The sequence below is a fragment of the Herpailurus yagouaroundi genome, unplaced genomic scaffold, assembly GCF_014898765.1.
Source record: "Herpailurus yagouaroundi ecotype Mexico unplaced genomic scaffold, PumYag 166, whole genome shotgun sequence".
NCBI lineage: Eukaryota > Metazoa > Chordata > Mammalia > Carnivora > Felidae > Herpailurus > Herpailurus yagouaroundi.
In genome coordinates, this window is record NW_024412407.1 from 2560863 (window position 1) to 2573145 (window position 12283).

Below are 12283 nucleotides of genomic sequence, written 5' to 3' on the forward strand. Positions count from 1 at the left end.
GCAGCGGCAGCGGCTTCAGCTTCGGCGGCGGCAGCGGCAGCGGCAGCGGCATCGGCATCGGCATTGGCAGCGGCAGCGGCATCGGCGGCAGCGGCTTCGGCTTCGGAGGCGGCAGCGGCGGCTTCGGCTCCGGAGCTCGCTGCGGAGTCAGTGGCGGAGGTTTCAGCTCGGGCAGCAGCCGGGGCGGCAGCGTCAAGTTCTCCCAGTCTTCGCAGCGCTTCTCCAGATAAACACCGCGCGCCGCAGCGCCTCGCGCCCCCAGCCCCTGCTCCCCGCCCATGTCAGCGACATCCTCAGTGCCACCCCCCACTCCCGACCCCAGCCCACCCTCCCGGGGCCCGCTCTCTGGGGGCTGGAAGACCCGGGGCACTGGATCCTCCATCCAGACTCCTGGCCGAGCGCTGCCGTGAGAATTTCAGGCGCCCTCTCGGGCTCCGGTCTGTGCCTGTGATTGTCCACGTGTGGCCTCAGCCACCGCCTTCTCCTGCCCTTGGGGTCCCCCCCGCCCCCCGGTGGAATGGTCACCACTGCTGATGTATATAACACAGGGACCCCTCTGCCAACCGTTCTGTCGCCAATAAAGTGCATTGTGTTTCACATCAGGCCTCGGGGCCTCCCTGGCCGCCTTTCTCCCCATTGGACTGACTCCTCTCGCTCCGTGCCAGTGGGCTGTGCTGTTCACAGAACAGCCTGAGTGCTCTTCCTCCGCGACTAAGGCAGTTACTCCCGACTGTCCTGTCCACTGTATGGTATCAAAACGGGCAAGAGCTGGTGGTTCATTTGTTCTTTGAGCGCTGGGGGCCTGGTGGGAGGACATTCCAGGAGGCGTTGTGGCCTCAGTTCTTAGAAGGGAAGGTCTGACCATGCACACATCGATTCCCTCCTGGCCTTCTCTCATTTGGGGGAACCTAAGAGGACCTTGAGTGGCCGAGGGGTTTGGGGACAGAGGGTTTCTTTCCTTGGCCCTGGTCCCTACTCCGGCTGACATCCTGAAAGCTTTCTCCTTATCAAGGTGCACTTGGGAAAGTGTGAGCTGCTAGAACTCCAGGGCTGCAGGGATTTCTTGAGAGTCACCTATCTCGAAGTCGGGCCCAAACAACGCCAGTCTGCTGACAGAGCTCTGCAAGGAAAAAAAACAAAACAAAACAAAACAAAAACAAAGGGTTCTGTGTCCATACATCTTTCCTCCTGGGAGTACGTATTAGAGTTTCTGAGAAGTTTTGTAGCAAAGAATACCTGTTAGCTGTCTTCAACCGGGCATTTCCCACAGAGGCCTCCCTTCTGGGTAGACGACTACTGACCCCTCAGAAAATGTCCTGCCCCTGTCTGCATGCACTCTGGGTCCTCAGGTGGCGCGCCAGCCATGGAAACTTCCAGCACCAGGAAGCCCTGATAAAGTGTTAGCTGGCCATGGCAGTGCTGTCTGGAAGGTCATGGCTGGAAGAAACTCAGGCACAAGGAGTCCAGGAGCTTCATTTGCAAAGGAGGAGACTGAGGCTCAGAGAGGTGGAGGGGCTTGCTTAAGGTCATAGAGCGTCTGAGGGTCTGAGCCGGGAGTACAGCCGGGTATCCTGAGTCTCGAGCTCCTTCCACTGGCCCACACTGTCTCTGAGACTACAGTGGCTATCCTTCTGGCATGGCCAGCTGCCTGGGTACCCAGAGAACACACAGGCAATGCAGTAGAAACATTTAGCCAAGCCAGGCCAGGGAAGCAATATATCCAACTCAGGCCAAAGCTGAATTTCTTTCAGAGAAGGAAAATGACAATTAAACAAAGAAAACCAGGACCTGGGGCTTGCGGATTCATATGGAAATCGCATGTTCACACTTAGCAGAGCAATCCAATGCCAGTTCTATCCGAGCTCCCAGGAAGGCTGTTTGGAGGAGGTGGGGTTTGGTAGCTATTGCCTCACCTTTGGGCAGGAAGGTGTCTTTTCCGGCTGGCATCCCTCTGTGGACCAAGCTAGGTGGGGAGACCCAATGCCTGCCCCAGCTCAGAGGGCTGGCCCGGTGGGAAGGTGCCAGGCCAGTGACAGGACAGCTGCTTCCCCTTGGATGAAGTCATTATTAATGAATTCCTTCCTTCAGCCAATATTCATTAACACTCGGGCACTGGACTAAATGTTGGAGATACAGCCGTGAGCCCTGCTCTCATTGTGGCAAGGGAGCACATCAACACAGTAAGCAAACAAATAAAATAACTTCAAGCTGTAATAAGTGCATGAAGACGAGAACCCAGGGGCCGAGCTGGAGAAAGGCAGGGCTTGTGAGCAGGCTGGATGTGGGGGTAAAGGAGAGGGAAGGTGTGGCTGTGCTTCCTGGTTTCCTCCCACCCAGCGGGAGCAGCTGGGTGGCTGGGTGGGAGCAGATGGGTGGGGAGGGGAGGGCAGTGGAAGGGAGGGGTGGAGCGGTGGGATGGGTCAGACGAGGCCCTTCAGGAGCTCCACTTTAGACACGTTTGAGCTGCTCATGAAGTAGACATCTGGCCTACAGTTGGAGCAGTGAATGTAGATTCAGAAGGGACACCTGTTAAGACCGGAGACTCACATTTGGATGTTGTCTGCATAAGGACAGTTAGGGGAGTTTCTAGAGCCATGGGAACCGACGAGCTCTCCCAGGGAGAGGAAAGAGAAGAGGGACCAGGCTGAGCTCCAGCATCTAGAGTTAGGGAGAAGGGAACAGTCAGCTAGGCAGCACAGCCTGGTCTAAGCTTTCCAGAAACTTGGAAGCCTGTCCCTGAGAAGTCAAGGGGTTTCTAAATGGGCTCCAAAGGAAAGCCACAACAGGGCCAGACTTCTTTGGGACACTGTCCACTGGTCTCAGAGTTCACATTCAGCCAGTGGCCTCTTTCCTTTGCTGCTCCTCCCTGGATTCTGGTCTATGCCCACTGGCCCCTGTGCATCCTGTGGGCATTTATGGGAGACCTCCCCTACCTAAGTAGCCTTCAGGTGGCAGGGAGGATCCATACAGCTTCTTAAAGAGAGAGTAGCCAGGGGTTAGTCTGGCTCAGGAAGAATGGCACCACAGAGAGGGCTATTTCTTGGAGATGTCATTGTCCCAGGGGAATGACTAGGCAGGTGAACTTGGTGCCAAGCCCTGAGACTGAAGGAGTTAACTCCATGCTTGGCTGGATAGTCTCCGCCCAGCCCTGATCATTTCTAATCTAGCCTGAAAACACTTCCAGGGAACTTTGCCTGCTCCCAAGTGCTCCTTCTTTTCCTTCTTGGCTTCAGCTTTCACAGAATTTCTTTGTGAAATTCTATGGTGATTTTTCAGGTGCTCTTAAGTCTCTGGGCTTGGGTTGGGTTTCTTGCCCTTGACTAGACTTTTTTATTCTTTGAGTAAGGAGCCAATTTGTGCTGTGCTGTCCATTCTTCTCCTGTCCTCTGAGGCATGCTTGTTTGCTCACGGGGAAGCTCTCAGAGATTGTTGAACAATGCTGACTTGTATGCCCTAAACTGGGATTTGGGGCCATTGGTCAGTGGTCAAGCATTTCTTTTGCTCTCTCTGCTTTGTTGCACGTTTCCTCCTTGGCTGCAGAATGATACATCCTCCTGAGGTGACACGGGAACCCAACTACTATCCCTCACCCCACTCCCATCCCCATCCACCCCTCTCTGCCTCCTCCCTCCCCAACCCCCACCTGGAAAGAATGCTCAAAACAGCACCTTCCTGTTCTAAGAGCTTCTTGACCCACTGGTTCACACATTCCTTGATGTTAGGGAAACCAAGATGGGTTTTTAGATTTCAGGTTATTTCATTCTTGTTCCTTCTGGGATGTAGCCTCTGGGCCCGAGCAAGTATCAACAGTGATGGTAATACAGCCACAAAAGTCTCAGTTAAAGAAACCAGGGGATTGTTTCCTCCACAAGAATCTGCCTCTGGATAATCCAGACTGCTGATGATCCGGATTTGCATAGAAAGTTCTGGGTAATTTGTAGGAAAATCTCTATGTGACTTCTCTGTTTTGCCCAGAGCTGGGTGGGTGTTGGTTAGCCAACCATCAAAGGTCTCGTCTATTGGGATTTGGGCGGCCCCTTCCCTTCTTCTCAACAGTTTCACCCATGTGGATTCTCCCTCCACCTCCAAGGCCAGAAATGTAGACACCTACAACAAACTTGGGAAGCCTGAGAAAAACCCACTTGAGTTCTGAAAACACTTCTTCACTATTTTATCTATGTCCCTCACTAGCCTTTGTGGGATTCAGACTGCACAGTACACATCTCTCTTGTGCCTAAAATCAAACTAACCACCACCAATACCTCCAGTGCCATTGGCACAGGCTGAAGGTTGAAGACTGAAGTCTAGTTGGTTCTCCTAGGAAACTGATGGAGGTAACGTGGGAACAATCTGACAGCCTTGGAATCCATGGTGACATCAACTTCTGGAGAAGACAGGGGCAGGAAGTGATGGTTCTAGATGGCAGTAAGGCGTGATTTTCATTGGGGGCAATCTCCCCTCCTCCACCAGAGAACATATGGCAACGTTGGGTGACATTTTTGGCTTTTGCAACTGGGACAGTGCTATTGGCATCCAGAGGGGAGAGGACTGGTTGCTACTTAACATCCTACATTTCAGGGACAGAGCCCAAACAAAGGATTATCCAAACTGAAGTGTTAATAGGGCTGCTGTTGAGGAATTCTGCACCCACGCGAGGGGTCCTCTCGTTCACCCCTCTCCTTAGGGAAGGATACTTGTCTAGCTTGGTTGTGGTTATAGCTGAGCTGAATAGAGACCATTCTGAATTTGAGGGAGGGAGATATTTTTAGAAGTTTGTTCATTTAAAATGGAAATGCCCGGGGGCGCCTGGGTGGCGCAGTCGGTTAAGCGTCCGACTTCAGCCAGGTCACGATCTCGCGGTCCGTGAGTTCGAGCCCCACGTCGGGCTCTGGGCTGATGGCTCAGAGCCTGGAGCCTGTTTCCGATTCTGTGTCTCCCTCTCTCTCTGCCCCTCCCCCGTTCGTGCTATGTCTCTCTCTGTCCCAAAAATAAATAAACGTTGAAAAAAAAAATTAAAAAAAAAAAATAAAATGGAAATGCCCAGGGGCCCCTGAGTGGCTCAGTCAGTTAAGCGGTTAAACGTCTGACTCTTGATTTCCGCTCAGGTCATGATCTCATGGTTTGTGAGTTTGAGCCCTGCATTCGGCTCTGTGCTGGCAGTGTGGAGCCTGTGTGGGATTTTCTCTCTCTCTCTCTCTCTCTCTCTGCCCCTCCCCTGCTTATTCTCTCTCTCTCTCTCAAAATAAATAAACTGGAAAAAAAAAAAAATGGAAATGCCCTTCTATTCTGGGCAAAAGCACAGGAAACGAGCCAGGCAAGCAATGTGACCTTATGTGGGCACTTGCAAGACCTGTGCCAATGGCCCGGGGGGTCTCGCAGTTCTGGAATAAACTTGGCTGTTTCATGCCTCTGTGCTTTTGACAGTCTGTTCCCCTTGCCAGGAATACTCACTCCACCTTCAGTGACTAGACCAGCTCTTAGTTATCGTGGAAGATCACTCGGGCACTGCTGAGTCTGGGGTCTGTCTGTGTTCCCTTTGGACCTTTCCTCACTTGCCCTTTTAGATTAAAATGACTAGTTTCACGTCTGTTCTCCACACTAGAATGGAAGTAACTCGAAGGGAGGGACACGCCTTCCTCATCTATACGCTTCTCGCTGCTCACAGTGTCACACAGGAGACACTGAATTTTACTAAGCTGATGATGTGCTGGAAAAGGACAGGGTGGGCTCTTCGACTGCTGTCCTGACACATTTAACAAAAACAACATGATTAAACAGCTCGCTTTTGTTCGGCACCTCCTGGTACAAGTTGCACACTGGGCAATTCGCACGTGTCATTTCATTTAATCCTCACCAGAGGAGGCAGGTGGCAATTATCCCCATATTCTAGATGAGGAAACTGGGGCTTAGCAAGGCAGAGTAACATGCCTGGCATCCTCAGATCCAAAGCCTACACTCGTAACCACCGTGCTCTGCCGGCCTCCGGGATGCCCTCTCTTGTGCTAGCTCCGGCATGTGGTGCTAACAACTCTGCAGAGTCTTGAGTTGCCAGGAGTTCCAAACCTGGTTTGGTTCCAAACCAAACCCGAAGCTCCTATGTCAGCAGGAGAGGTTTCTCCATGGTTCTGAGGCCCTGTGAGGGGGCAGGTCCACCTTCAGGTCTAGAGAGTTCGGCTCTCCAGTAGAGAAGCCAGAGGCCAATCGGGGGAAATATCTTGATAGTGAGAGAAAGTGATCTCTCTTTCTCTCTTTGATTTTTAAATTTTATTTAATCTCTTTGATGCCAAAGAGGAATTTGTAAGGTTTAAAACTATTTTCATTAATACTAGTTGATGCTTCCAGGCACATCACATTCTGGGGGTGGGTTCTTTAAATGTTTTTTTCTTTTTAATGTTTATTTTTCAGAGAGAGAGAGAGAGAGAGAGACAGAGCATGAACAGGGGAGGGACAGAGAGAGGGGGAGAACAGAATCCGAAGCAGCTCCAGGCTTTGAGCTGTCAACACAGAGCCCAGTGTGGGGCTGGAACCCACAGACTATGAGATCATGACCTGAGCCAAAAGTGGACACTCAACTGACTGGGCCACCTAGTCTCCCCATGTGGGTGAGTTCTTTCAATGATGAAGTGGACTTTTCTCTCTGGGTGCTGTAATTTGACTTGCTGAAGCTCACGTGAATTCATGACAGGCTTTGGATAAGCTAATTAAAATCCTAGGTCCGTCAGTAAGTTAATTAACCTCACTAAGCTTGTGTCCTGATCTATAAAAATGTGAGTAAAAAAAAAAAAATGTGAGTGAAAATTCTGACCTTGTGGTGTTTTTATGACAATTAGAAATGATACTGAGGGTTGATGGTGGGGGTGGGGGAGAGGGGAAAATCGGTGATGGGCATTGAGGAGGGCACTTGTTGGCATGAGCCCTGGGGGTTGTATGTAAGCGATGAATCATGGGAATCTACCCCTGAAGCCAAGAGCACACCGTGTACACTGTATGTTAGCTAACTTGACAATAAATTATATTAAAAAATAAATCTAAAACTTTTGGTAAAAAAGAAAAAAAGAAATGATACTTGTAAACAGCTTAATTCAGTCCTGGTGTTATGGCAGGCACTCAGCCACTGTTAGCCATTTTTATATTCTTTTTACAGATGGGTGAAAGGAGCAAAGATTTGAAAGAGGAAATTATTTTCACTAAATCATAGTCCCCACAATCCTGGGAAGTATGCAGTAGCTCAGTAAATATTGTTGACTTATGGACTGCATTAACTGATGAGCCCCCGGAGCAGGAAACTGGCTTGGCCAGGCATGGAAGAATGGATTTTATGTAACTTGCAATACCGATGCTGTGATTCCTTGTCACTTTATGCAGAAATCATCAGACTTCAATGCCTCATTGACCTTAAACTGGGCTACCCCTTAGAACTCTTCCCACCTTTCAGCCTCTAAACTGATAACTTCTAGGAGGGCTCTGCACATCAACATCGTCACCAAAGGGACTGCCATATGCTGACCACCTGCTCTGTGTAGGGGCTTCTAACACTACTTCCCATAGTCCTCATGGAAACCCAATGAGGTGGTTATGCTAACCCCCATTTACAGAACAGAAGACTGAGGGCAGAGAGTAAAATGACTCGCTGGAGGCCTTGTAACTGGAAAGTAGTGAGGCTGGGGTTTGAACACATGCCTAACTCCAAGGCCTCTATGTTTTCCACTCCTCCAAGACAAGGAAGGATGGAAAGGAGGTGCTGTCATTTGACTTCCAGAAAATTCAGTATGCCAATCAAAAGGGATGAGACCTCTTTCACTTGGTGCTTCCTGAGGGAGGATCAATGACTTTCAGAAAGACTCAGCAAGAGAGATCTGGGTTTACAGGAGCTTGGTCTTCAGGGACCAATAAAGAGAGTTAGCTAGTAATATATTTTTACTGTTCATTTGTTAAATAAAGTTATTTCTGTAGTGATAAGTTTGTATTTTACATTATTTTTTTAAAGTTTTAATTTTAATTCCAGTTGGTTAACTGAGTGTAATATTAGTTTCAGATGCATAATATAGTGATTCAACACTTCCCTATATCACCTGGTGCTCATCACAAGTGCCCTCCTTATTCCCATCACCTATTTAAAAAAACTTATATCTTGGGGCGCCTGGGTGGCTCAGTCGGTTGAGTGTCCAACTTCGACTCAGGTCATGATCTCACAGCTCGTGAGTTCGAGTCCTGTGTCAGGCTCTGTGCTGAAGGCTCAGAGCCTGGAGCCTGCTTCAGATTCTGTGTCTGCCTCTCTCTCTGCTCCTCCCTTGCTCACATGCTGTCTCTCTCTCTCAAAAAATAAAGATTAAAAAACCTATATCTTTATGAGAGAAGATGTTACTTGAACGATGCATTTGTACACCGTGTAATGTCCGATATAAGTTTTTATTTTAACCTGGTAAGAAAATAGAAAATGACAATTCCTAGTCCAGGGACAGCAGATCCAGAATGACTGTACATTTTTCTTTTTTTTGGAGAACAAATTAATGGTTATCTTGAAAATTGGATCTGTGAATCCACATGTACGAAGGGCATGTAGCTATCAGCTCCCAGGTGGAGAGGGATGTCTTCTCGCTTTGACCTAGAGGTAGTGACTGCTGTCTTATGATTCATTCTTCCGCTCACAATTATATTATGGGCAACTGTTATGCGTCCTCACCGCAGTTGAACATCAGAGAACAGATTGGCTAGAGGGAATAACTCTGCTTGGTGACCATCCCCTCTAATTTGTAGGTAAGGCAATAAGGATCCAGAGGACTCAGCCATCCGGCAACTTTTATAAAGAAGGTTCTGGCAGTCCAGGGATTAGAAGAGCTCAGACTACTGGCAGCAGGCAGCCCGTTGAGACGCCACTGCTCTAAAAGATCCTGCAGTGAATAAGAGAAATATTGCCGAAGATGCTAACTCTGTCTCCTTCTAGCAGCTTCAGTCAACAGCTGAGAGAACAAACCCAACCAGCTAAAGAAAGCGATGCTTTGGCAGGCTCAGGAAATGTGGATTAGGGGAGCCCAACCCAAACCTGTGCTTTTGTGATCTGCCCATTGCGTCTCTCTATTCCTCTTCCCCATCATGGGCTAGGGTGACTGACATAAGCCACACTTAGGAGACTGCCACCTGCTGCCTCAGCACTGGAGCCAAGGGAGGGGAAGACAGAGACACTGATGTCTGGTTTTGTTTGCTTTGGGCTCTCACTTGGAGCTTCAGGTGAGCCTGGCTCAACTCTCTTCCCAGCGAGGTATTTGTTCTTCTGCTTTTAAGGGAATTCCAAAGAATGAGACGAAAGAGCTCACCAAGAGGGGCTGGCATTCATCAGTTGATGGGTGGAGTAAATGTCTCAATGAAGAGCCCAACACAGACCCCCTTCATGGATTGTCTATGGATGGATAATATTGACTGCAATATCCAAACATTTGTTGGTGGACCATATTTAAATCTGAAAACAATCCTGCAGGTGGGGTAGAATCCTCGTTTTACAAATAAGAAAAGAGAGGCTCAAAGAAGTCAGGTACCTTGTCCAAGGTCACTCCATAGTGCGAGGTAAACAAGGGGTTTGAACCAGGTCTGAAGTTCATGATGACAGGCTCTCTGTTAGACCACAGCTACCTTACTCTTGTGAGGCATTTAATGATTTTCAAGGGACTTTCACTTATGTTATATCCTATGAGGCTCCCTACAAACCACTGAGGTAGGAAGGGAGTTGACTGATGAGAACACAGACTTAGTGTGTTAAATCACAGCCCAAGGTCACCAGCCCAAATCCCTCCCAGCAGAGGTCATGCTCTCTACTATTCCAGCTTGGGTTTCTTACTCTCCATCCTCACTTGGCTTCCTTTTGCTACCATCCTTTGGTGAGCTGCTCAGGGGTGCAAAGTTGTTTTGAGAACAACCAAGTCCAAACTTAAGTTATCTCCTTTCTCCATATCCCTAAATAGAGTACTAGCAATAGCTCGGTATACAGTGTCTTACTAGGTGTCAAACACCATGCTACACATTTTATATTTATTTAACTTAATGCTCACAAAAGCCCCATGAAGTACCCGCCATTATCATACCCATTTTATCGTTGAGAAAACCAAGGCACATAGAAGTTAAGCAATGGCCAAGGTCAAAGAGCTAGTAGTGAGTGGTGGAGCTGGGATTCTAACCAGGCAGACTGGCTCTTGCCCAACTGCAGAACAGAAAATTAAGAATTAGCTGCAGAGTACTTAAAATTGATGGATTCGAGGATCTTCAGGCTAATCCTCTGCCCCAGATTGCCTTGTCTGGAAACCCCTCCAGAAAGACAGAGTGCTGCTGATTTGATTGCAATTCTGGAGATAATACCAACCACCTACTTCTTGGGGAGTCCAGAATCACTCCCTCCTGCTCCGTCATACCTTGTAGAGTTTTCAATGTGGATAACAACTTGAAAACGTGTTCTTGCCATGGGTGGTGTGGTTGGGTGTGGAGATGGGTTGGCATGGGGATGGGGGATAGTTGAGCCGTTGGAAGTTAGAACAGTAGTGTACCAGTGTACCCAGTCTGCTACCAAGGATCCCCCACCCTTCCTCCCCCTAGCTCCCTGGCCCAGATGGAATACCCATAGTCTAGACCAGGGCTTCCCAAACTCCCCTGATCATAAGGATTACCTGTAGGGCTTATTAAAAATATAGACACTCAAGCCTCTGCTCTGAAGATTTTCATTCCATAAGACTGAGGTGAGATCTGGGTCTAGATGGTTCTATTCTTAGACACAGGTCACTGGTCAGTTAACAACACACGTCAGTCGTGTGCTTTCCCTATGCAAGAAGCTGGCGATTCAGAATGAGTCGGACTCAATCCCTTCCGTTGATGAGCTCAGGGCCTACAGGGGTACTGACAAGTAAACATATAAGTTTACTTTAAGACATGGTGGGAAAAGTACAGGGTATGGTGGGAAAACAGGGAGGGGTAGCTAACCCAGACCAGGTGGTGGAGGAGTAGGAGATCCTAAGGCCACCAGGACCGACGCAGCACACACTCTCATCCTGAGATGAATGGGATCTTTCAAACTACTCCACCCACCAGCTGGAGGGTCCCCACATTCTGTCCTCTCTTGCTTCTGGATCCGGAAATCACCTGCTGTGGGTCAAGGGTGGTGGTGGAGGGGCTTGGTCTGAGGCTCCTCCCTGCGTCTGTCTTTGTCCTCTTCCCAAGCCTTACGCTTGTTTGCTTCAGATATGACCCTCACTTTTCCCATGGGTCATTTTATCTTTGTTTTGTTTGCCATGAGCAGCACTGCTCATCTCAAATGACAGGCTGGCTTAAATGGATGCGTTTGACTGAAGTGGTGCCAGAGTGGACTGTGTGGGATCAGTGTACCTCTTCTCCCCACTCCCCCCCTCTCCAAGCCCTCCTCTGGATATTTCTCTGAAGAGGTGGGCACAGACGACATGTCACTGGGGCTGTGACACTCTGGCATTACACGGAGGGGCTCAGCCCATATGGAAGAGGTTGTCTGGTCCTTACCCCTGTGTCATGGAACTCAGTGGCTCCTAATGCCCTGGTGTCAAAATCCAATCCATCCTGCTGGATCAGGTGCTGTCTGAGTTCTCTAGGCCCCCCGAGGAGATCACAGGAAGGGAGGGAGCAGAGCTCCTGTCTTTTGTCAGCTGTGGCAAGTTTGGGTGATTAAGCTAAAAAAGCAAAGTCATTTTGGTGCAGAGGATTAGTTTTGAGGTGTGTTGCAAATCTAGAAGCAACTTATTGCCTGGGAGGCAAACCAAACCCAAGATGACTCTCAGCTAATTGCTCGCCTTTCCTTGTGCCAAGCCTAGCTCCTCAGTATATAAAGGCCAGCCTCTTCTCTGTCCCCATCCTCTGCCTTCATCCCTCTAGGCTCTTGCTAAGGGATTGCTAGCTGACCTCCAAGCTCTCTTACCATGAACAGACAAGTCTGCAAGAAGTCCTTCAGTGGCGGCAGCCAGGGCTTCTCGGGTCGCTCTGCCGTGGTCTCAGGAAGCAGCAGGATGAGCTGTGTGGCCCGCTCGGGGGGAGCCAGCGGAGGGGCCTGCGGGTTCCGGGGTGGGGCGGGTGGCTTTGGCAGTCGCAGCCTCTACAGCCTGGGTGGCAACAAGAGCATCTCCATCAGCGTGGCCGGTGGCTCCCGGGCCGGTGGCTTTGGGGGAGGGCGTAGCAGCTGTGGCAGTGGCTTTGGGGGTGGCTATGGAGGTGGCTTTGGTGGTGGCTTTGGTGGTGGCAGAGGAATGGGAGGTGGCTTTGGAGGGGCTGGTGGCTTTGG

At 49.6% G+C, this 12283-nt stretch overlaps 2 protein-coding genes across 2 annotated transcripts in view; both read left to right on the forward strand.

Moving 5' to 3' along the window:
- The window catches only part of KRT3 (keratin 3), a 6106-nt gene extending 5504 nt beyond the window's left edge, over nucleotides 1-602 (forward strand). The window contains exon 10 of the mRNA XM_040488024.1: nucleotides 11-602. Within this exon, the coding sequence (XP_040343958.1) occupies nucleotides 11-230 (220 nt within the window). The 3' untranslated portion in view covers nucleotides 231-602. The remainder of the gene's footprint in view (nucleotides 1-10) is intronic.
- An 11322-nt stretch (nucleotides 603-11924) lies between these two features.
- Nucleotides 11925-12283, forward strand: part of LOC121038519 (keratin, type II cytoskeletal 2 oral-like) — a 9636-nt gene continuing 9277 nt past the window's right edge. The window contains exon 1 of the mRNA XM_040488023.1: nucleotides 11925-12283. This exon is cut by the window's right edge and continues 181 nt beyond it. Within this exon, the coding sequence (XP_040343957.1) occupies nucleotides 11925-12283 (359 nt within the window).